The sequence below is a fragment of the Saccopteryx leptura genome, chromosome 1, assembly GCF_036850995.1.
Source record: "Saccopteryx leptura isolate mSacLep1 chromosome 1, mSacLep1_pri_phased_curated, whole genome shotgun sequence".
Classification (NCBI taxonomy): domain Eukaryota; kingdom Metazoa; phylum Chordata; class Mammalia; order Chiroptera; family Emballonuridae; genus Saccopteryx; species Saccopteryx leptura.
In genome coordinates, this window is record NC_089503.1 from 141,661,835 (window position 1) to 141,683,888 (window position 22,054).

The following is a 22,054-nucleotide window of genomic DNA, read 5'->3' on the forward strand; positions in this document are numbered from 1 at the left end:
ATTATTTGCATATTTAGAAATATTTCTTTCAAATATTTATACAAACTCTCAGATATATCCACTATACCTAATTTAGAAGTCAAGTGAAATTTTCTGTTTTCAAGAACCTGCTCTGACAGAGGTATATTCTGAATTAAGAAGACATTACAGTAGCCCTTTCATGGTGATTGAGGGCAGCCCAAGTGTGGGCGAGTGGAATCGGAGTGCCATGAATCTTACTGTAGGTGAATTCAGTGCGGTAACCTGCTGGTTTTCATTATTCTTTTCTAATTCCCTGATAGTAGAGAATGAAGTGTCCACCTGTATGGAAGAAAAGCAAGTGAAAATAATATCCACTGTACCATCAACCAGTTTTGCATTTGTCTTATTCTTTGAGGCTGTGAAAGATACTTTGGAATAAAATTAGCCATTCTGTAACTTTCTACTAGCAGAAAGAGGAAAAAAATAGCTGCCCTGTGCCCATATGTAGCAACTTATTTCTACTCACCAAGTACCAGGACAGAAACAGTGGATGGTGTGCCTGTGAAAAAGGGCCTTCACTGTTATTTTCATACATACTGGAATCTATTTTTATGATTGTGAAATATTTACCTTAATAAGGAATTTGAATGCAGTGTTCAAGATGAAAAATGAATGAGTAGTAAAATACATTTATCGTAGGCATCGGCTGTTCTATTGACAAAAGGCACAAATATAAAATTTGTCTAAATAATTAGATTTTTAATTAGTGCAGCATTGTAAGATTAATGTCATTGCGCTTCATTGCATGTAATTTTGTATTAGAAATTTCATGTCAACAAAGATGCTACCTGTGGTTTGCTGATTTGAATCCTTAATTTATCACTTATATGTATGGCGTGTCACGTATTTGCAGTCAAGAGCTGAAAGAAGACATTTGATTATAGCTTCAGTGGTGGTGAGGAATATTGATGATGTTATACTATCTGAATACTTTCTATTTTCTAATATTCAAGAGGCATCCAACCCTCACATATTAGTGAGTACGTATTAACTTGCAAAAATTTGTATAATCATACAAGCAGATAGGTTGTTTAATCTCTAGTTTATGCCTGTGTTGAATACACCTGAATTATTATTGCTATTAATTTAGTTCTATATTGTCTTTTTAAAACATTTTTTTTCCTTTCCTTTTCTGACAGTTGCCGAACAAGCAACCGGAAAAGCTTGATAGGCAATGGGCAGTCATCGGCGTTGCCTCGACCGCACTCACCTCTCTCGGCTCATGCAGGTAACTAGTTATCTTTCCTTGAGTTTTGTTTTATTTCCTTTTGCTAGCTGTTCATGATAATCCAGGCATGTTGAAGTTCAGTTGTTATTTTTATATCTTGTTGGCTTGGCTTTCCTATCAGCATATCACTAAGTTGTTCTTTCTGACGTTAGCCCCAAATCCTTATCCTCTTTCAGTGTTCGGACTTTAATGTTGAGAACTTATTTTTATGTGGCGTCCTTTTTCAATTATATCTTTCTTAATTTCTAAATGTGTGGGTGAGGCAAGACATGTTTGCATATTAGGGTTACCTTTGGGGAATGCAGACATGTTGGTGCTTATGAAGAGGATTAGTGTGAAAGAACTGGAGGGGAAGAAAATACCTTTTTCCTCTCCCCTTCTAAGTTCTCCACTGGGAATCCAGTAATCAGATTAACAAGAGGAAAGCATACACACTTATTTAATATAAGTTTCATGTGAAATGGGAGCTTTCATAAGGAAATAAAGACCCAAAGAAATAGTTAAACCTAGTGTTTACACTAGGTTTGATGAAGAGTATAAAGTTATACAAAAATGTGATAGGGCAGAGGTGAGCTAGTTGTGGTAAAGTGGGGGAAACTTAGCAAGGCCTGCTCATTCAGATTCCTGTGTCTCTTATCCTTAGATGTAAGGAGAGTACCTTTCACATGAGGGTTTTATGACCTGCTTTAGGGCAGGTCAGAAAGTTCTTCTTGCACGCACCCTCTCTCACATTCCTTCAACTTAAAATACTCTATATGCCAAGATGATGTATTGTGGGGTTGCATAGCCTGTATTCCATCAGAACTATTCAACATTTTTTCTCCCTAAAGATGAGCTGATCTCATACATTAGCTATTACAAACAGTGCTGCTATGAGCCGTCTAGAACATGTCTTCTCTTGTATGTATATGTGAGTTTATCTAAAGTTTTACCTGTCGGTGGCATATATAATTATCTATTTCATCCATAATTATTGTAGGGGCAATAAAGATTCAAGAGATGAGGCCCTTGGGCTCAAGTACTAATTATAAGGAAGGTAAAACCATATTACAAAAACTGTAATGATGACTGCTTTGTATAGTGTGTGTGTGTGTGTGTGTGTGTGTGTGTGTGTGTGTGTGTGTATTTTTTAAAGTTCTATCCAAGATGATATAAAGAAGAGAAGGGTTGATTCCAATCAGGAAAGTCTGGGAGAGTTTGAAGGAGCTACTTGCTCAAGATGTTGAAAGATGAACAAGTCACTGACAGGTAGAAATGGAGTGAGAGAAGGGGAATTCCCAGCATGTGGCTAGCACGCAGTGTGTTCTTGATTGTAAGAGAACATACAGGTAGAAAGAGAAATGAAAGTCAGAGAGTAGAAGTTTTGACTTTAAGTGCCTTTCAAGGATTTTGAGGAAGATCTGTGTTTTAGGAAGATGTCTTCAAGATTGTGAAGGATAATGGATTGAAAGAATGAGCAATTAAGCTCTTCCTCTATTATACTGTTTGTGAAACCTGTAACTTAACACTAATGGGCTTTCAGATGATGTTGGTTTCATATTTGAAAAGAGAGCTGTGATTCTTCCTCAGAAATCTCTTTGCTTGCGAGGGTGTGGGGGGGGGTGTCTCTCAACTTATGAGTGGGCATTATTGCAACATGTTTGGGGAGAAGGAAGAGACAGATGTAGTTGCCCCTTTGGAATAAAATTTTATTTTATTTATAGTAATAAAAATGGCATAGTAATAAAAGGTAAAAGACAAATCGGTAAAATTGTGATACCATAGCAAGACTACTAAGGTCCAGAAGTGCTGCTCCCAGGTAAAACTTTAGAGAAACTTGTGCACAAATACATAAGAAGTCGTGTTCTGGACTGCTCATGACAGCATTGTATGCAGTAGCTAAACATCTGATGCGATATTTATTAATTGGTAGCTGGAGAAATGAATTGTGGTATAGTCATCCACAGAACCTGTGCACATGGAAGAACACAAACTAGCCTGGCCCAAATCTACATCAGAACGCAAAGATAGTTTGGGGCAACAAAAGCCAGTTACAAAAGAATATTACTTAAACCACTCATGTAAGGCTAACATGATGCTACACAGAAGATTTTGTTTAGGGATACATACAAACATATACACAGAATATGTATATGTGTAAATATGTTTGTAGTAAGACTATAAAGGAAAACATGCTGACTTAAAAAAACCCATTTCATGAGAGTAGTTAACCCTTGAGAGGTGTGAGCGGTATAATTGGGGAGAGGGATAAGCAGTTGGTAATATATTTCCAAAGCTGTGTGATGTGCACACAACTATTTATATTGCTACCATTTATACTTTGCAGATTTATGTTACATCATTGTCATGATAGTGAAAGCTGACAGGGGGTCAGGCAAGGCCACCTAACTTCCCGGGGGCCGAATTCTATGTTTTTCATTGTTACTTTCTTCTAGCACAGTGCTCAACAGTATATACGAGGTGCTCAGTGCATAAGGTGCTCCATATAACTCAATAGGGATTAAAAAATTAATCCTACACCCCTTTGTGGCATTCTTTAGTAATTGTACCACACTTCATGTGTCTTGTGATTAGTCTTGTCTTACTGTGATTGTCTTCAGTTCTCATATAGAGATTAGAGAAAATGTGGTTAAGACTTTAATGATCCTTTTAATTATTTTTCTTTTCTCTGGGTAGACTAGCTTGAATTCTTTTCCCTTCAAGCACAATTTTAGTATTTAATCAGAAGAGCGAACGGGCAAGAGGGGCCCTCCTTTCAGGGTCTGAGAGTATTTTCCCTCATGTTCCTGAGCCAACAGGTTGTTACTCAGAAGCTGTAGAAGTCTGTCAGACTTTTTGTGACAAATGGCATTTATCACAGTCTGGTAGATTCCTGTCTCAGTATAAAAAGAAGAAAATGTAAATGAAGGAAAGAGCCAGTCCTTGGGTCTCGATAATGTGAAGGGTGTCTTCACTCATCATGCCTTTTACTTCTTCCTTCCTGTTGCTACATTCTCTGTCATGCGTTTGGTACACAGAATGCCAGGTGAGGGGTCCTAAATGTCTTCGTGAGAAACGAGAGACAGAAAAACTGCCATCCCTCAGTGCTCATTGACCCAAACGATAAAGTTACACTTTCTGTTTTTCTAAGGTAGGGTTGGGATGAGTCAGGCCCCTCAATGACACGTGCATTTCTACCCATCCAATGAGTGACTCAGCAGAGATGAGAACTTTGTGTAGATGCATCAGTAGCACTCTGAGGAAAAAGCGATGCTGGCACAGTGTGCTGGAGCTTGTCTCCACAGATACAATAGTGTTTGTTGACAGCCAGGGATTCCTCAAAGGGCAGTGAGCATGACAATCCCATTAGAGAAAGGGAAAGCAGCACGTCCTGGGCTCCTATTCCCTGGAAGATTCTAAGCACGAAATTTAGACCAGGAGCCCCAATGGAAAAGACTAGTGTGTCTCTCCTGAGATGAAAATGTCTGTGCAATAAACAAAATCAAAAGAAAAAGTGAAAAATTTTATGCGTGTAATTGACAAACATCTGATTGCCTTAATATATAAAAAGCTTATGTAAATTAATGTGAAAATTGATGATGCACCAAGGACAAATGGGCAAAAGAGGTAAATGACATGTCACAGAAAAAAGGAAATTAAACTGGCCAACAAAAACATGAGATGTTGATTCATTGCAATCATAAGAGAAGTGTGAACCAGGATAATGGACCAGGTTAATCTAGCATGGTGTCAAAAAAAATTTTTTTTCAATTGGTAGACTCTCAACAATAGGAAGGTGTGGTGAAGCCGTTCCTTTCATGTAACATACAGGGTTGGGCAAAAATAGGTCTACAATTGTAATACAAATAAATGATAATACAAAAATAAACTGTGTTTCCTGTACTCACATCTGTAAACCTACTTTTGCCCACTTCTGTAATCAGCATCTAGGTACTACAATCAAGGGATTTTGCAGACGTAATTAAAGTCCTAAATCAGTTAACCTTTTATACAGAGATTGTTTGAGCAGACCTGACCCAGTCATATGAGCTCCTTAAAAGAAAGCATTTTCGCCTGACCTGTGGTGGCGCAGTGGGTCAAGTGTCAACCTAGAACGCTGAGGTTGCTGATTTGAAACCCGGTCTTGCCTGGTCAAGGCACGTATGGGACTTGATGCTTCCTGCTCCTCCCCCTGTTCCTTCTGTCTCTTTCCTCTCTCTCTCTCCTCTCTCTTTCTAATAAAAATGAATAAATAAATAAAAATTAAAAAAAGAAAAGAAAGCATTTTCCCTGGTGGCTGGCCGGAGAAGTTAGCGATGGGAGCATGGAGATGATTGGCTGTGGTGCTGGGGGCGTGGAGCTGGAAGGGGGCAGCCTCCAGAAGCGAGAGCAGACCCTGGCTGCCAGCCAGGACGAAATGGAGGCCTCGGTCCTGAACCTCAGTGATCTGAATCTGTCCACAGCCTGGATGAGCTGGGAAGCAGATTCTTTCCCAGTCTCCAGATAAGAGCCCAGCCCAACTGAAACTTTGATCTTGGCCACATGATACCCTGAGAAGGGAAACTAGGTGAGGGTTCCTGGGGAACTAGGAGCTTGTGAATTTCTGCCTTTCACTGATTGGGGCTTTACAATCTCTTGAGAGCCCCCCTGAGCCCAAGGGAGTCAAGCCCACCTAGACTTCTGCCTCCTAGAACTCGAAGATTAATAAACAGATTATCGGTTTAAACCACTTAAATTGTTGGTAACTTATTACATAACAATAGAAAACTAATGAAGGTATTATTTTGTTTTCTCTATTGGTCATATTGTTAGAGCCATATTTTATAATACAATCACTACATGTTAATTTTCTTACCTTCCTATTCCACAAAGACAAACATTACTAAGCTTCTCCTTTCTCCCTCCAAAGATTCCTTATGAATATATGTAAATATATTTGCTTGAATAACTTGGGTACAGGAATCTTGAGGAGAGCCTTTTAAAATTCCGCCTGCCACAATGACATTGCCATATTGTATTTGATTCTAGTGCTGAAAGTATGAGCTCTAAAAGTTACACTTCTAGAGGATGAGCCACAGATCAGATGTACATAAATAACTGAGACCTGATGATTCTAAGCTTTTAAAGTCCCAAGAGCAAATATTGTCCTGTTGGTCAAAATATCTAACCTTTTGTGTCTCCAAAAATTGTTTTACTGGAAGAATTTCTGAAAGAAATGATGGAAAGGAGTATTACTTTCCTATTGGACAACTCTGGGAATTATTAAAGACAGGAATTACTTTAAAAAGTTCATATAACCTGTTAGGTTAGTATCTAGTTGGAAATATATAATTTCTGGAGGATTAGTCGCCACTGTCTTTGCTGCTGCTCTGTTTACCAAACTCCTCTTTGAAGATGTAACTGAGTTAAAATTTCCATTCCTACCAATAGTGCACAAGGGTTTCCTTTTCCCTAACTCCTCTCCTCACCAACATTTATGACTTCTTGTCTCTTTGACAATATAAGGTGAATATCTTAGTATGTTTAATGTGCATGTTTTATTAATCTTTCATAATGTCGCTGATACTCTTTTGCGATTTACTATTTGACTATTGGATAATTTTTATTCCCTTTTATCCTTTTGTAGTATAGTTTGTCAGCCTTTTTCTTTCTGATTTCTTCCATTTTTGTTGCCTTTGTGCCTAGGTGTTGCAGTTTCATTTTATGAACAAGGCTGGTCCTGCTCTAAAGAATCTTGGGCTCTGACGTCACTGTTTCTTCTGCCCTCTGTGTGCTTGACACATTTGGTATCAGTGTTGAGCTTCTTTACTTTCTCATTCTCCCTAGTGTATTGTACAGGGTGATGGTTTCCTCAAGCAGTGGGCGAGGTTTTGAACTACAAGGTTTTTCCTGAATTCTTCCTAAATTTATAAGCTAGCCTTCAAAGGGAAGAAGATAGCAATCCAGAAAGCCATCAGAGCAGTTTCTCTCTGCTCCCTGGACGACGAAGGGTGATTGTACACTTACGTCTTTCTGCTCCGGTGTCTGTGGTCCCATCACGTCTGCATGCAGCATGCAGGCGGCGGGGGAGGGCTGTGACTTATGAATGTTTAGTTTGCTGGTGGGAACAACGTAGTCAGTACAGAGGAATGATCTTTACGTGACTGTGAAAGATTTCTCCTTGGGTGAGGTGAGGCTAGGGACATAGCCCTGAATGTAATAGTGCCTTCATTTCATTTATTTTTGAGACTTTCATTCAAAAGCCATTAGCAGGTTTTTCATGCTTGATATATTATTTGCCAAGCTATCTAAATCTGCTTTGTAGATCTTTTTTTAAAATGTTCATTCAACAAAGCAGTGACCTCCTTTGGCCAGATAGACATGATGGCACAAGACAAATGATTTCCTTGCTTCTTCATATTTGGGTAATAGAACAAAGCACATTGTGTGCCCACAGAGTCATGGCATGCTGATTGTTAGCTGTAATAGAAATTAGGTTTCCTGATGCCCCTACAACCTCTCTTTCTTTAAAAAGATAGAAACTCTTTTTCTACTCAAGAGGAATCTCTGATAAAGTCACTCATTGTCATCTTTTTCCTAAGTATAAGCAGATATCAACAAAATCACCTTAAACCTATAAAGCCTGTGTTCAGTTCAGAGCACCTTGAAATCTTTCTAACATGGGTTTCATGTTATGTGGGTTAACGCTGGCAAGTCATTTAGTCAGCCTGGGATGGGGCATCACCTGGGAATCACCTGGTTTTCTTAAAACCTTCAAAGGAGGCCCTGGCCGGTTGGCTTAGTGGTAGAGCATCGGCCTGGCGTGCGGGGGACCCGGGTTCGATTCCCGGCCAGGGCACATAGGAGAGGCGCCCATTTGCTTCTCCACCCCCCCCCCCTTCCTTCCTCTCTGTCTCTCTCTTCCCGTCTGGCAGCCGAGGCTCCATTGGAGCAAAGAGGGCCTGGGCTCTGGGGATGGCTCCTTGGCCGCTGCCCCAGGCGCTAGAGTGGCTCTGGTCGCGGCAGAGCGTTGCCCCTGGTGGGCGTGCCGGGTGGATCCCGGTTGGGCGCATGCGGGAGTCTGTCAGACTGTCTCTCCCCGTTTCCAGCTTCAGAAAAATACAAACAAAACAAAACAAAAAAAAAAACCTTCAAAGGACCAAGACCAGATTTCTTAATCTAGTGTGTGTGTTCAAGTTTTATGATTTTACAATGCATCTATCCTGTGATACTAAGTTTTTCTGCATTATAGAGAATGCCATCTTCCTTATTCTATGCTCTACTCAGGGTTTTATATTTTAATCCTTAGCCTTTGTGTAATTGCCGATTGTTGGCCTGAGTAATGACACATCTTGCCCTTCCTGCTTAAGGAAAAGGATGATGAAATCAGATGACTGACGTCAGTGTGTTTTCCTAGTGTTGGGTATTGCTTTGTGTTGAATCACTAATGATGAGTATATAACAGCATCATCAACATTTGTTAATTTTGTCATGAAGATCCCTCTGCTTTGTGACCTCTACTTATCATTTTGGTCCTTTAAGAAGGCTGCAATATTTATGTGCAACTTATTCCTAATAATAATTTAATGACTGACATCTTTCATATTCCCCTAATCTCTTAATGTAAAATTTAATCGGAATGGCCTTTGATTTAGCTTTTTAGCATCTCTATTATACATTGAAGCTTTTGGAAGCTGACCTGTAAATTTAATTTTAAAGTTCCTCTGTGTTAACAAAAGTGATACTGTATAAGTTTCGGGAGTTTTGTTTTGTTTTTGTTTTAGAACATGGGTCCCCTGGGCAACCACTCAGGAAGACTTTTCTTTTCCATCCACTTGGAAGGACTCGATTCTTTTCTCTTTTTTTTAATCAAAATTTTATAATTGTTTCATTTTTATACATCAACTGTAGATATTCTTTGGTTTGATGGCTAAAGTAACAGTTGGAGCTTAATTGCATATTTTCTGAGTTAGAACTGACAGGATTCCGTGGTAGGTGAGATGTAGGGTAAAAAAGAGGTGATCAGAGGTGGCTTCCAGCTGTCTTGCTGAGGATATGGTGGATGACAGGGGCATTTCCCAGGATAGAGAAGACAAGAACAGATGTGAGCTAATGCTTGAGAGTCCACTTTGCTGCTTATTGGGTTCAACATACCAGTGAGATACCTAAGTGACAAACAGTTGTCATTTGGGTGTGAAACTTAAGGGGCTGAATTAGTTTGGCTGTGAAACTTAAGAGGCTGACTCAGTTTGGAAGCCATTCATTTACAGATAGTATTTAAAACCTTGGGAGGGGATGAAATCATTGAGAGAAAAAGATTTAGAGTGAGAAGACAGACCTGTGTTGAGTCTACAGTGCCAACATTTAGTGGTTCTGAGAGGACAAGTAGCCAGCAAGGAATGGAGAAGCAGCAATGTGAGGGGCAAAAGGGGAAGAGGAGAATATAGTGTCTCAGAATCCTAGAGGAGACAGGGCGTGCAGAAAGAGGCCTTGGTTAGTTGTATTATTATCAAGTTGATATAATATGATATATACTTCATTGTTTTAAAAATATATATATATAAATGTGTCTATGTATTACTGTATCTACTGAATTCCTGGAAGTTCATAGTCACCCCCCCAAAATAACCCCTCAAAACAAACCCCTTTTTTTATCTACTATTTGAAAAAAATGGATATTCTCTCATGTTGAGGGTGCTTTTATTCTAAAATCTATGATAAATAATCACCTAGAAAATAAAAGGTGCATTTAAAATCCTTGCTAAATCATTTCTCTCTTCACCCTCAAGGTTTTTAGAATTTGCTGCTTTCAGACCAGACAGCTTCAGTGCCTGTCACAGTGACTTTGGTTTTTCTGGTACTATGGTACAAGGACAGTCTTCAACAGCTTGGTCCCAGGTTATCTCTGAATATGAGTTAGTAGTCCTTAGCTGTACGTAAAAACAGACTAGCTTCTTCAGCCCATGAGCGGGCGAGAGTGTGGATTTGGATCACAGAAAAGCGAACTTTTGCACAGAGATAGAAGAACTTGAGGCAAGGGTTCCGCTAGCATGGGGATCAGCCAGCTGTTCTGATTAAGTGCCCAGTGCCTCTGGTAGAAGGCTAGATGTTCAACATAACCAAACCTATGGGGCAACCTGCCAGAGAGGTTTAAAAATCTATATTTCAAGTTCAACTACATATACTAAAGATCATTTTCTTACCTAGTGTGGACAGCTGTGCCCATCTCTATCTTTGAACTTACTCTGGCATTCTTAGAATACTGGCTTTCATGACACCAGTGCAAATTTTTGTATTGACTACAGTAGTGTGTGAGTACTTCTCTACAAAGGCCATGCAAATTGCAGGCTTTTCCAGTTCTACGCTTTTATGTCAGGAGTAACAGTGGGTAAATTACAGAGCTTGTCATGATGTGTTACGGTGCTCACATGCTGGTGACCCTCACCAGGTCAGAGGGCTCGGCTGTGGGGAGGAGCTGCCCAGCCACACGCCTGCTGCGGAGTTGAGAGCAGATGATGGTTTCCTTGGACTAGTGAAGAGGGAGGTGGGGGCGATTTAGAAGAGTAGCCATAGAAGAAAAGTTACATAGTTTAGGAAGAAGAGATGAGATTTTCTTTAAAGAAAAACAAAGTTTTCCAAAAAAAGGTCTTTAAAACCCCTTTCTTTTTATGAAAGCTGTGCATATTTTTGGTAGAAAATTTGGAAAATGCAAGGAAGTATAAAAATCATCTATATCCTTATCCATCACTCAGAATTAACTACTTAACACGTGGGTTTTTGTCTAAATGTATATATTTTATATATCCATATCTATTATAACATTAATTTATGTATACATAAATCTGTGCATACAAACATAAATTAATGTATACACATATATTGTAAGTGCAGGATCATAATTTTATCTAGATTATTTCCTTTTGATATTATTTTGAAATTTTTGCATATCATTAAATGTCTTTTTTCCCCAAATGCTTGTTTTAATGAGTACAAAATATTCCAGCTCATGAATGTGCAATAGTTAACTTCCCCTAAAGAATATTTTGACTGCTAGTTTTTTATTCTTATAAGTAATGTTGTGGTGAATAGTATTATACAAAATTCTTTGTGATCAACTCAGATTAGTTTCTCAACCTAGTCTGGGACGTTATTCTTTAAAGTGCTGGCCTTCTGTTGTCTTGTATTTGTACTGTTGAGTTGTGCATTGTTGTCTGACTTCAGTTTTTGAGGTCCTGAGAGTCAGAGATTGGGTCCACGGGAAACGCTCTTTAATGCTTGCTGCAAATGACATTTAATAAGCATCAGGAATGTGTTGTGTAGGCACCAAAACAACGTAACATGTATCTAAGTACATCTCAAGTGTGTTCTCTCTAAGTGAAACAATAGTTTGTCCTATTGAGCTTCCAGGAACTCTGCACCCAGGGACATTGTGGTGACCTGGAGAAGCTAGTGAGGTAAACGAAGAAGGAATTGTTCTGCGAAGCCGCTGAGCTGTTGGCACTCCACAGTGTGTTCCTGCTTTCCCAGGCACTGCAGACTGCGCTCTAGTGTGGAAAGCTCCAGCTACTGTATCACCCCGTAGTCCTGCTACCCGAGCCCCACTGATTTTGAGATCTCTAACAACTGGTAAAGTTCTAAATGGTGTACGTGATACACACTGGACCTCAGGGGAAAGGTCTGGATTTTGCTCACCTCTACCAGGTATCAGAGGTGCTACTTTGAGCAAATCCCTTTCGAGGTCTCAATCTCCTTCGCTGTAAAGTGGCAGTAATAGAACTTGCCCTTGCAGCCTCGAATGAATGATTAATTAAATGTGACAGTATTTGCAATATTATAAAATGCTGAGCAGTGTGAGGTTTTAAGAAACTATGAAAGCATTATTATAACCAATCTGAATTTGGGATGTGGTTAAAATGATAGGACACCATGGTGTGTAAATTTGAAGCAAATGCGAACACAGGCTCGTTGGAGTCTTCAAGTGGATTACTGACCGTGAGGTGTGTAACGGGCTCTGCTGGGACTCACCTGGAGCAGCCTTGTGATATTTCCATGTTGGCACACCAGCCTCCGGAGGACCCTCCACTGGTGCTCTTACTCTGGCTTCGAGCTGACTTGGGGAACAAACAGCACTTTTCAAAGAGTCACCTCTAGTGGACAGAACTGCAGTTCCAGAGGAGCTGTGTCGGGGAAAGGGAGTAGGAAGGGTAGTTTGGGATTGGGGTTCCCAGCCCCCCAGTCCGCCTTTGTTTCAGTCAGGGAAAAATCAACCTTGTCACAGTTGGGGCTAGACGGTGTGTTTTTCCTTGAGCTAAAGGTAAAGACCAGAGCCCGGGCTGGAGCCCTGCTGGCTGGTCACTGCCTCTTGCCTCCTTCCCAGCGAGGCCCTGGAGTCTGACCCGAAGATGCCCTCTGGAGGGACCAGGAAAGACCTGGGATGTACTCTTCCTTCTGGGGCCCAAACGCAGTGTCGAGATGAATAATTGTCATTTATTTGTCTTCTATCTTATTCTGTCAAAGAACTTGGTTCCTCACATGAAGGTGGCTTGGGATGGGGGACTCACTTTTCGAAAAGAAACACGTAGATTTACAGATATTTAGTTGTTGTAATGATCATTTATGGCATGTTTTAAGAGTAGAGAAAATATCCAGGTTATTTTAGGAATGAAGTATGGTGCTATAATACTTAAAAATTTGAGTACCTGGTAGTCAGGAGATGAGCAAGGTAACAACAGTACACTAACCTGTCCCCATGGCTCTATCAGGTCAAGGATGGTCAGCTGGCAGTGGCACTACCTAATAAACAAGTGGGGATATGTTTATCCTTTTTCCTTAGACAGAAAGAGGTTAATACTTCAGGTTAATATTTTGAAAGTTTTATGAGGGTCTGCTGTTGATCACCTACAACTTTGAACAATTCCGATATCTTCACATGGTTTTAATTTCCTGTTCTGTTAAAGAAGGAGGGGGTATTGTGTGTATTTTTCTAATATTCTTTTTAAATATTTCTTCTAAGGCAATATAACTTCATATTTCTAGTTTTTTAGGTTTAAAGGAATCTTTTACCATGTGGTCTCAGGATTAATTCATATTGGCCTTGTGTTCTTCGTTGGCAGCCTGCTTTTTAAATTTTTAATTCTTTTATTTTAGTGAGAGGAGGTGAGGCAGAAAGACAGACTCCTGCATGCGCCCAGACCAGGATCCACCCAGGAAGCCCACTAGGGGGCGATGCTCTGCCCATCTGGGGTCCTTGCTAGATTGCATCCTGAGCCATTTTTAGCACCTAAGTCAGAGGCCATGGAGCCATTTTCAGTTCCTGAGGCCAGCTCGCTCAAGCCTATCGAGCCATGGATGTGGGAGGAGAAGAGAGAGAGAGGAAGGGAGAAAGAGAAAGAGAGAGAGGGGTGGAGAAGCAGATGGTCGCTTCTACTGTGTGCCCTGACCAGGAATCGAACCTGAGACATCCACATACTGGGCCAAGGTTCTACCACTGAGCCAACCGGCTAGGGCTGGCAGCCTGCTTTTAGTATTCTAGGAGCTAGTAAAAAATAATCTCTCAGCATCAAAAAAATTGAGGAAAAAGTTATTATGGGACAACCATTTGGACTCTGCATATATAAGATGGGGGGGATACCTAAGTGACCCACAAACATGTTCTGGATATAGATGTATGGTCATGTTTTTCATTTCATTGTCATCTGAAGATGGATGTTTTATTTATAAGGACTTCTGATGGGAAAACTGGTTATACTGTTGTCTGAGTCTCCCAGGCACACTTTGAAGAGTTTGGACTTCAGAATGTATTATCTGGAGTAGTAATACATCTCAGTTTGTGGCAAGTGTATCTAGATACTAGAACAGTTAGGCCTAAAAGCCTCTTTTTGCACCTGTGGGAATGCACTGGAAATCTGCGGTAATTACCAGAGTGACCTGCCAGTCATTGAAGGTGTGAATTTAGTTTTGAAGGTTTTAAGAGAGGGAGAGAGTAACTGTGTGTGTGTGCGTGTGTGTGTGTGTGTGTGTGTGTGTGTGTGTGTGTGTGTGTGTATGAAGGGGGGGAGTCAAAGAACATGCTTCACTTCATTTAGAGATGTCAATCATCTTATTTTATTCATTGAGATTGAGGTAACATTGACATATAACGTTGATAAGGTTTAAGGTATACCATAGTTGGTTTTGATACGTTTATATAGTGCAGTATAATTACCACCAGCACATTAGCTAATACCTCTATCATATTATGTAATTACCATTTCTTCTTCATGAAAGCGATTAAGACCTAGTCTCTTAGCAACTTTGAAGTTTGTTAACAGTATTACTGACTATAATCTCTATGCTGGGCGCTAGATCTCTGGAACTTTTTTATCTACTAGTTGCAAGTTTGTACCCTTAAACAGCATCTGCCCAATTCTTTCAACTCCCAGCCCCTGGTAACCATGTCTACTCTCTGTTTCTCTTAGTTCAGCTCTTTTAGATTCCACAAATAGGTGAGATCACACAGTATTTGTCTTTCTCTGCCTGATTTATTCTCTTAGCATATGTGCTCAAGGTTTATTCATGTTGCTGCAAATGTCAGAATGCAAATCATTTTAAATAGGCCAAATCCAGGAAACATAGCCAGTTCTTCAGCTGGTGAAAAGCCCACTTCCTTGTGGGATCAGTACTTTGGTTTGAGAATGGACACATTCTGGCATTATTGAAATTGAAAGAAAAATATTCTGAGCTGGTTCACATTTGGTACTTTTGTGTCATCATCTCAGTAAGAAATATGAAAATATGAATTTTAAGCTTATCAATAATCACTTCATTTGACAGTTTTGATTTTCAGAAAAGAATGCCAAGTGTAAAATCTTCTGTGTCTCAGACCTAGGCAGGCTTTTAACACCAAGAGATGTGTGGACTTCCCCCAACAAATTTCGCATAAAACTAGCAGTCTGCTTTGTCAGTAGTTCTATGAAACTGTTTTATTCTATTCCTCCTATTTTGACTGTTGACATAAGTGATGGATGTTCATTTCTTCTAGTGATGTGAGGATTTAGTCATTTCTATCATGAATATATGCCTATCTAACCCAATTCTTACTTACCATTTCATTTTCTGAGATTGTCTTTACTAGCAAGATAGAAGTTACAGTACCTAAAATCAAGTCACCAACATTAACAAACCTCACAGTGATGAGTTGGCTCATGAGTAGTGTGTTTGTTAGCTAATTATGCTTTTAATTGAAATATTTGTAACATTGTGCTGTCACCAGTTTATAAAACTGCAGTAATTCTGGCTATGGAGACTGTATCAATGATTGGCCACAGCTTTAGGAAGAATTATTCCCATGTACAATATAACATCTCATGATTCAAAAACGGTCAACTCATGGCTAGTCCTCAGGAATAGTATGACAGCCTGATAGGCAGAAGACAGAAGGTCGAGTTCACCCTTCTGTGTTGCATGTGATGACATATGAGACTTAGTGTCTGTGCCAACAACCAGAGGAATCTGGCTGTCACCTCCCACCGCAAGAAAGCTGCTATTGAGGTGCCCTCTGACTTCCGTTGCCCTCCAACAGCCTTATCTTTCTTAATTAGACTTGGAAAACTCTGCCTTCTGGTGTTAAACATCCATCCCCGGTAAATTGGGTATTCTTTAATTTATAACTCTTTTTGGAGGGGGACCAGATAAATGAAACAAAAATAATAATCAAGGATAATATTAATGAAGACTTTTTCAAGTTGGAAGAAAAATTGTTATAAAAAGAAGCAGTGAAATAAAACTCTTCCTTATATATAGTTTTGTGACTTTAAAATTTGTAAGCAATGAAAGAAAGATACAGTAACTATCTGAACTATCAGGAAGAAAAAAAACTTATAGCTCGTGAAGGAATAAAACTCATGCTGGCCTCAGCTGGACAATGGTGTTGAGACCAAAGAACTATATTTGCTAAGCTTTTAGACAGATGTATGTATTAAGGCATTACTATATATTTGAGATAACATAAAATATACATTCTATATATTTTTCTGAAAAACTGGTATAAAGATATTCAGAAGATGACCGAGAGTTAAATCGAAATGAAGGCCTAAATATGTAATTGGGAAGATGAGGTTTGAAAGCACTATGGTGAGCATTAATAGAAAAATGAAAGTTTGAAAGATTCTTTAAAAAGTCATAGTGTAAGTCAGGACTCACAAATAATGTAGGTCTAGAACTCATATTGACTATGATGAGAGATGGGTGTGTGGCAGGAGTACGCTATGCTGAGTTACTTGACTTTGTAGAGTGGTCAGGAAGTGAGTTATACTGTATTCCTTTTGAATTTATTAATTAGTAAAATACACATTCAGGTGTTTTTTTTTAATTATTTAAAGGCTATAACTTACTAGCATGAAAATAAGTGTTTTCCTTGTATGTCACAGAAGAAAATTAAAAGAAATTATTTATACAGCACAGGATATGAAAACTACCAACCCCCTTCACTTTGAAATACCACTGTTAAAACTCAATAGAACACTATAAGAATTATTTACTATAAACTACTGAGATTTATCTCAAGAATGTTGATTGGTTTAAAATTATGAATGCTATTAAAGCATCATAGCAATAGGTAAAATGTTCATCTGAATAGATGTGGAAAGTGTACATTTTAAAATGAAATATCCATTTCTGTTAAAATTCTTTAGAAAATGAGAATGACTAGAGAATTTCATAATGAGTAAGACATATCTAATTTAATCTAATGGCCAATATCTTACTTGATTGAAATAACAGAGACATTCTATTGAAATCTCTCTCCATTGATATTTAACTTTATTCTAAAGGTTCTTTGTAGTCAAACAACACATAAAACTGAAACAAAATCTATAACTCAAAGGTGGTAACATTTTTTATATTTAGATAATATAAATAACCTATATAGTATTCAGAAGAATTAAGTATATACATATTAAAATTAGTGAAAGCATTCATTAAATTGATGGTATATAAGATAAATATATAGAAATTAATATTATTGTATATTACAAACTATAACCAGTTAGAAATGGTAATGAAAGAATGGAATCAATTTATGATAGCATTCCACTCTCTTTCCTCATACCCCCATCCACACACCCCCAGAAATGTGGGACATAAAATATCATGCCTTTGAAGTAACCAGAAAGAGACTTGAAAGAGTTTTGCTTGCTGTGAAGAAATAACAAAACTTTATTTGAAAGCTAAGCTGTTTTGAATAATATAAAGACATGTCATGTTCATTTGTGAAAGGCTAAATATTATAATTTCTCCAAATTAAATTACTGTTCTAAAGCATTTCCAATCAGGGTCCTCATGAGAGAGTGAGAGAGAGAGACTGTTTCCTTCACTGCAAGCACCACATTTATTCTGTGGTGTTTAAGCAGAGGCGTGACTGACTAAAGTGTATTGGATAACTCACAGAATTTCCAGGAGGGCCAGAGAGTGAGCATTGGAGGCCACATGGCCTGGAGAAGCACCCAGACTGCAACATGGCTACGAACCAGAGTGAGTTCCTGACCCCTGGATTCCAGAAACTCTGACACTGCTGCCCCCCAAGAGAGTTGCTTCCTCCACCATTTTTCCACAAAATTGACTCCTTTGGCACATACTTCTTCATGTTGTCCATTTTCAAGGCATAGTTGAGTTTAGATCCGATTGGCAAAGCCTTGCCAATGCTGTCATGGCAGGGAAAGCTAGGAAGGTGGGTGGTGACCTCAACCATGGGGAGGCAGGCCTCATAATAGGGGAGAGTCTTCTTATATAGGGAGGCTGCTCAAAAACTGTTGGGTGCCCATAAAGGTGACAGACACTCACGATGGTACCATAGACTCTAGTCTATATCTGGAAGACTGGGTGGAGACAATTGGCTAATTAAATTCAGTGAGTTTAACCTGAAATGATCACACATCATAAAGTGATAGCAATGCAGTCGTTCACATATGAAGAAAATGGGCAGGGATTGATGGTGATATGAGGGAGAAACATCACACACCACTGAGAGCTGAATCTGCAAGTGGCACTGGGGAGATTGGCTAGCTGAATGAAAACACATGAGGCAGGCGTCCTTCATACTGTATACTGAAGTGATTTTCACATGGATTGTATGTTACCTGTAAAAACTAAACCCTGAAAAGTAAAATTAATATCTAGTTGAAAACTTAATATGTTTAGGATGGGGAAATCATTTCTGAGCATGAAAAAGTAGAAGAAACCGCTTTAGGGAAAGATTGATAATATGAGAATATGAAGAGAATATTACAGAGTTTAGAATTCTGTAATAAAATTAAGAGACTAATAAATAATTGAGAAAATATCTGCAATAAATATAATGGGCAGAAGTTTAATATTATTAAGTCATAAAGAGCTAGCTCTTTTACATGAATGCAAGAAAAGATTCTAATGCCTCACTGAGGAAATAGGCAAAGGACAAGAACAGGCAGCTCACCAAAAGAAGCAGAAATAACAGGTAAATAAATAAAATGTTTAATCTCTCACTAATCAGATAAATGCACATCACAATAAATACCAGGTTTCACCTGATTTACAAATATTAAAAAGCACACCTGGTAATAATCATTTTTGGTGGTGGTGTGGTGAGATGGGTATTCTCAGCACATTATTGTAAATTGACAATCTTTTTAGTAAGCAGAACAACAGTGTATATCAAGAACCTTAAAAATAGTTCATATCACTTAAATTGTTATTTGTACTTTGTAAAATTTAATTTGAGGAAATAATCAGAAAAGTATTCAGCAATATATTTTTCAGGATATTAAATCAGCGTTATTTGTAGTAGAAAAAACTGGAAACAACTGAAACCTTAAATAGTAAGAACTGTGATGGTTAAATTGTAATCCCTCTGTATAATCAGTAATTTGTAGCCATTAAAAATAATATTTAAAATAATATTCAATAGTGTAGGAAAATTATAATTACAACCTAATTATAAAGGACAGAATATAAAAACTGAATATGGTTTATGATCATATTTACAAGTATGGTTTATTTATATATCTATACACAGTCAAAAAAACAAACTGAAGGAAAACACCACAATATTATATTACATGAGTAGGATTACCAATTTCATTTTTATAATTTAATGTGTTTTCCAGGTCTTTCACTATGAGCATGTATTACCTTTCGAATTGGGTTTTTAAGTTATTCAAAAGTGAACAGTTTTTTTTTCCTATGGATTTTAAACATTACACCAGCAAAATCCCATGTGAGCACATTGCTTCCGCCCTCACCATCTGCCTCCAGCTTAAAGCAGTTAAGCAGTTTGATGTTTAGCATTTTCCAATATTAGTCGCTGCACTAAAGTTATCCCCTCTGTCTAATTTATCTTTTGTCAGCCCCTTGGTGGTGGTGGGCATATGCTCCTGCCTTCTACCTAACATCACTTAGGAACGCATGAGTCTGCCGCAGGGGGTAGGATCTGAGGGAAGATGTGAGTGTTATGACATATATTGCTGGATAAATTATTTTTTCTCTTTTATTCTGAATAATAGTGGTGGGGAAACACTATGAAACTTTTTAGTAGAGTGTTTTCCTTTTTGTTGTTGTTTTAAAAATGACACTGGTTTAAAATGTCCGAAGTAAAACTGTTCTGTGCTAAGACACCCGGATTAGAAAGCCTCTATCCTGTCGGGGAAGCATCGTTTCATTTTGCTACGACTTCATATCACACAATGGAAAAACCAAGCCCTCACTGAGGCACTCGCTTGTCCATTTTCTAGCTGATAGCGCATTTTTAATATTAGGTTTTTAAATCATTCTGTGAAATGATTAGATATTGATATAGCACTTGAAATTTCTTATTTTAAAATTTTTAACTTGATTAACTGAATAACCAAATGTTGATGTTGTTATTCATTGTCTTTATTTTCTGTCTTGGTAAAACAGCCAGCAATTCCTCCTCCAGGTCCCTTGGGGAACTAGTTCAGTCCAGCCTCGGCCAAGTGTCCTGGATGATGTACTCAGGCAGGACGTGACTGTCCTGCTGCTCCGCTCAGTCCGTGCGCATCCAGTGGCCCAGTCTCATGCCTGCTTTGTCTTCAGCCCTGGCACCCCACAGCACTTGATACCAGGAACCATTTCCTGCTTCCTGAAAGTGGCCCTTGCCTTGCTTCCTGTGACACTTTCTTCTGTATCTCTGTCCTCCTCATTGGTTCCTGCTTCTTTCCTCATCCATTTTAACTATTGAGATTCCTTGGTTTCGTCTTTGTCACCCTCTTACCAATGACAAGCACTCTCTGACCAAGGTCTTCTGCTTCATGCATGTGCTTTATCTTCAGCCTAGACATTTCTCCTGAGCACACAGATACATTCTTCTATTTACTGCTGCTTTTTCCAGCACCTGTTACCCAATACCAAGTTTATCATCACCAGTTCTGTTAGGAGGCTAAGGCAGCAACTCAGTTATTAGTAACATTACCCACCTGATCACCCACGCTAGCAACCTCGGCCTCCTATGTCGTTACATCCTCCCTGATAAGTCTTCTCTTCCCTCTGACGTGGTTTCACACCTGCTCCTCTTCCCAGCCACTCCCTGGTCCCAGGCTTCTGCAGTAGAATGGGAGCGGACCCCCTCTTTGTGAATGCTCTCTCTGCCCATGCCACCTCCATGAGGTCTCTCTTCAACATTAAAGCTATTTTTTTAAAAAAAGACATGAGCTCAATTTTCTTTTCATTAAAGAAGTACGTCCCATTGTTCATCATGATGTACGTGAGTGTGGGGTTCCCTGAATGTGACCCCCAGACCAGCAGCAGCAGCACCAGGAGACTAGTTGGAAATACAAACTTTGAGGCTCCAACCCAGAACTGCTAATTAACTGCTGGTAGGTGCCCAGTAATCTGTGGTCTATCAAATCCTCAAGGTGATTCGAACGCACTCCGCAGTGTGAGGATTACTGCAGGTTCTAAAGCCGGCTGCACGTTGGAATCACCAGTGGAGCTTTTTAAAAAAACTCAGGTCCCAGACCAATTAAGTCAGAAACTTGAAGTGTCTGGCCTGGCATCAGTGTATAGCCTTTTTAAAGCTCCCCGGGGGATTTTGATACATAGCAAAGTTAGAGAACAACTTAATCTGTAAGATTCACTTTCTTTAGTGGAATCTAAAGCAGCCTATCTCAGACTTGAACACACAAGGGAATCACCTGGGCAGCTTTAAAAATGATTGATGCCTGCCCCCACCCTCACCCCATTCTAATTTAATTTGAAGTGACTTGGCCATGGGGATTTTTTATTTTATTTTTTTAATGTTCCTTAGACTATTACTTTATAATGTGAAGCCAAGGTTAAGAATCACCATTCTCAAGCTGGAATTCTGCAACTGTGGTGCGCCTAGGAACCACCCGAGTGCTTAATAAAAGCAGAGCCCCCGCGTCCCGCCCAGGTGACGACTCACCTGGAATACTGCCCTCAAGTTTATGGGCAATGAGCCCTCAGACTTTTCTAGTTTGATCTTTTCTTTTTTCCTAATTGAATTTGTTGCGGTGACATTGGTTAATAAATGTGTAGGTTTCAGGGGTATAATTCTATAATGTGTCATCTATATTGTGTGTTCAACACCCCCAGTAAAGACTTCTTCCATCACATTCATCTACCCTTTACTCTGCGCCCTCCTTTTCCTCTGGTAATCACCACACTGCTGTCTGTCTGTAAGGGTACATCTTTTTGTGTGCCTTTTGGCCATCTGTATGTTTTCTTTGAAAAAATGCCTATTAAAATTCTTTGCCCATATTTCTTTTGTTAAAGATTTTTTTAAATTTATTTACTGATTTTAGAGAGAGGAGAAGGAAAAAGAGAGGCAGAAACATCGACCTTTTCCTGTCTGTGCCC

The 22,054-nt window shown here is 39.0% G+C and overlaps 1 protein-coding gene across 9 annotated transcripts in view; it reads left to right on the top strand.

Annotated features, from left to right (window-relative positions):
* MAST4 (microtubule associated serine/threonine kinase family member 4) overlaps positions 1-22,054 on the top strand; it is a 610,913-nt gene that overhangs the window by 499,709 nt on the left and 89,150 nt on the right. For all 9 annotated transcript variants that reach the window (XM_066376307.1, XM_066376251.1, XM_066376317.1 and 6 more), the window contains one exon: positions 1,161-1,249. In XM_066376307.1, coding sequence (XP_066232404.1) covers positions 1,161-1,249 — 89 coding nt within the window. The remainder of the gene's footprint in view (positions 1-1,160; positions 1,250-22,054) is intronic.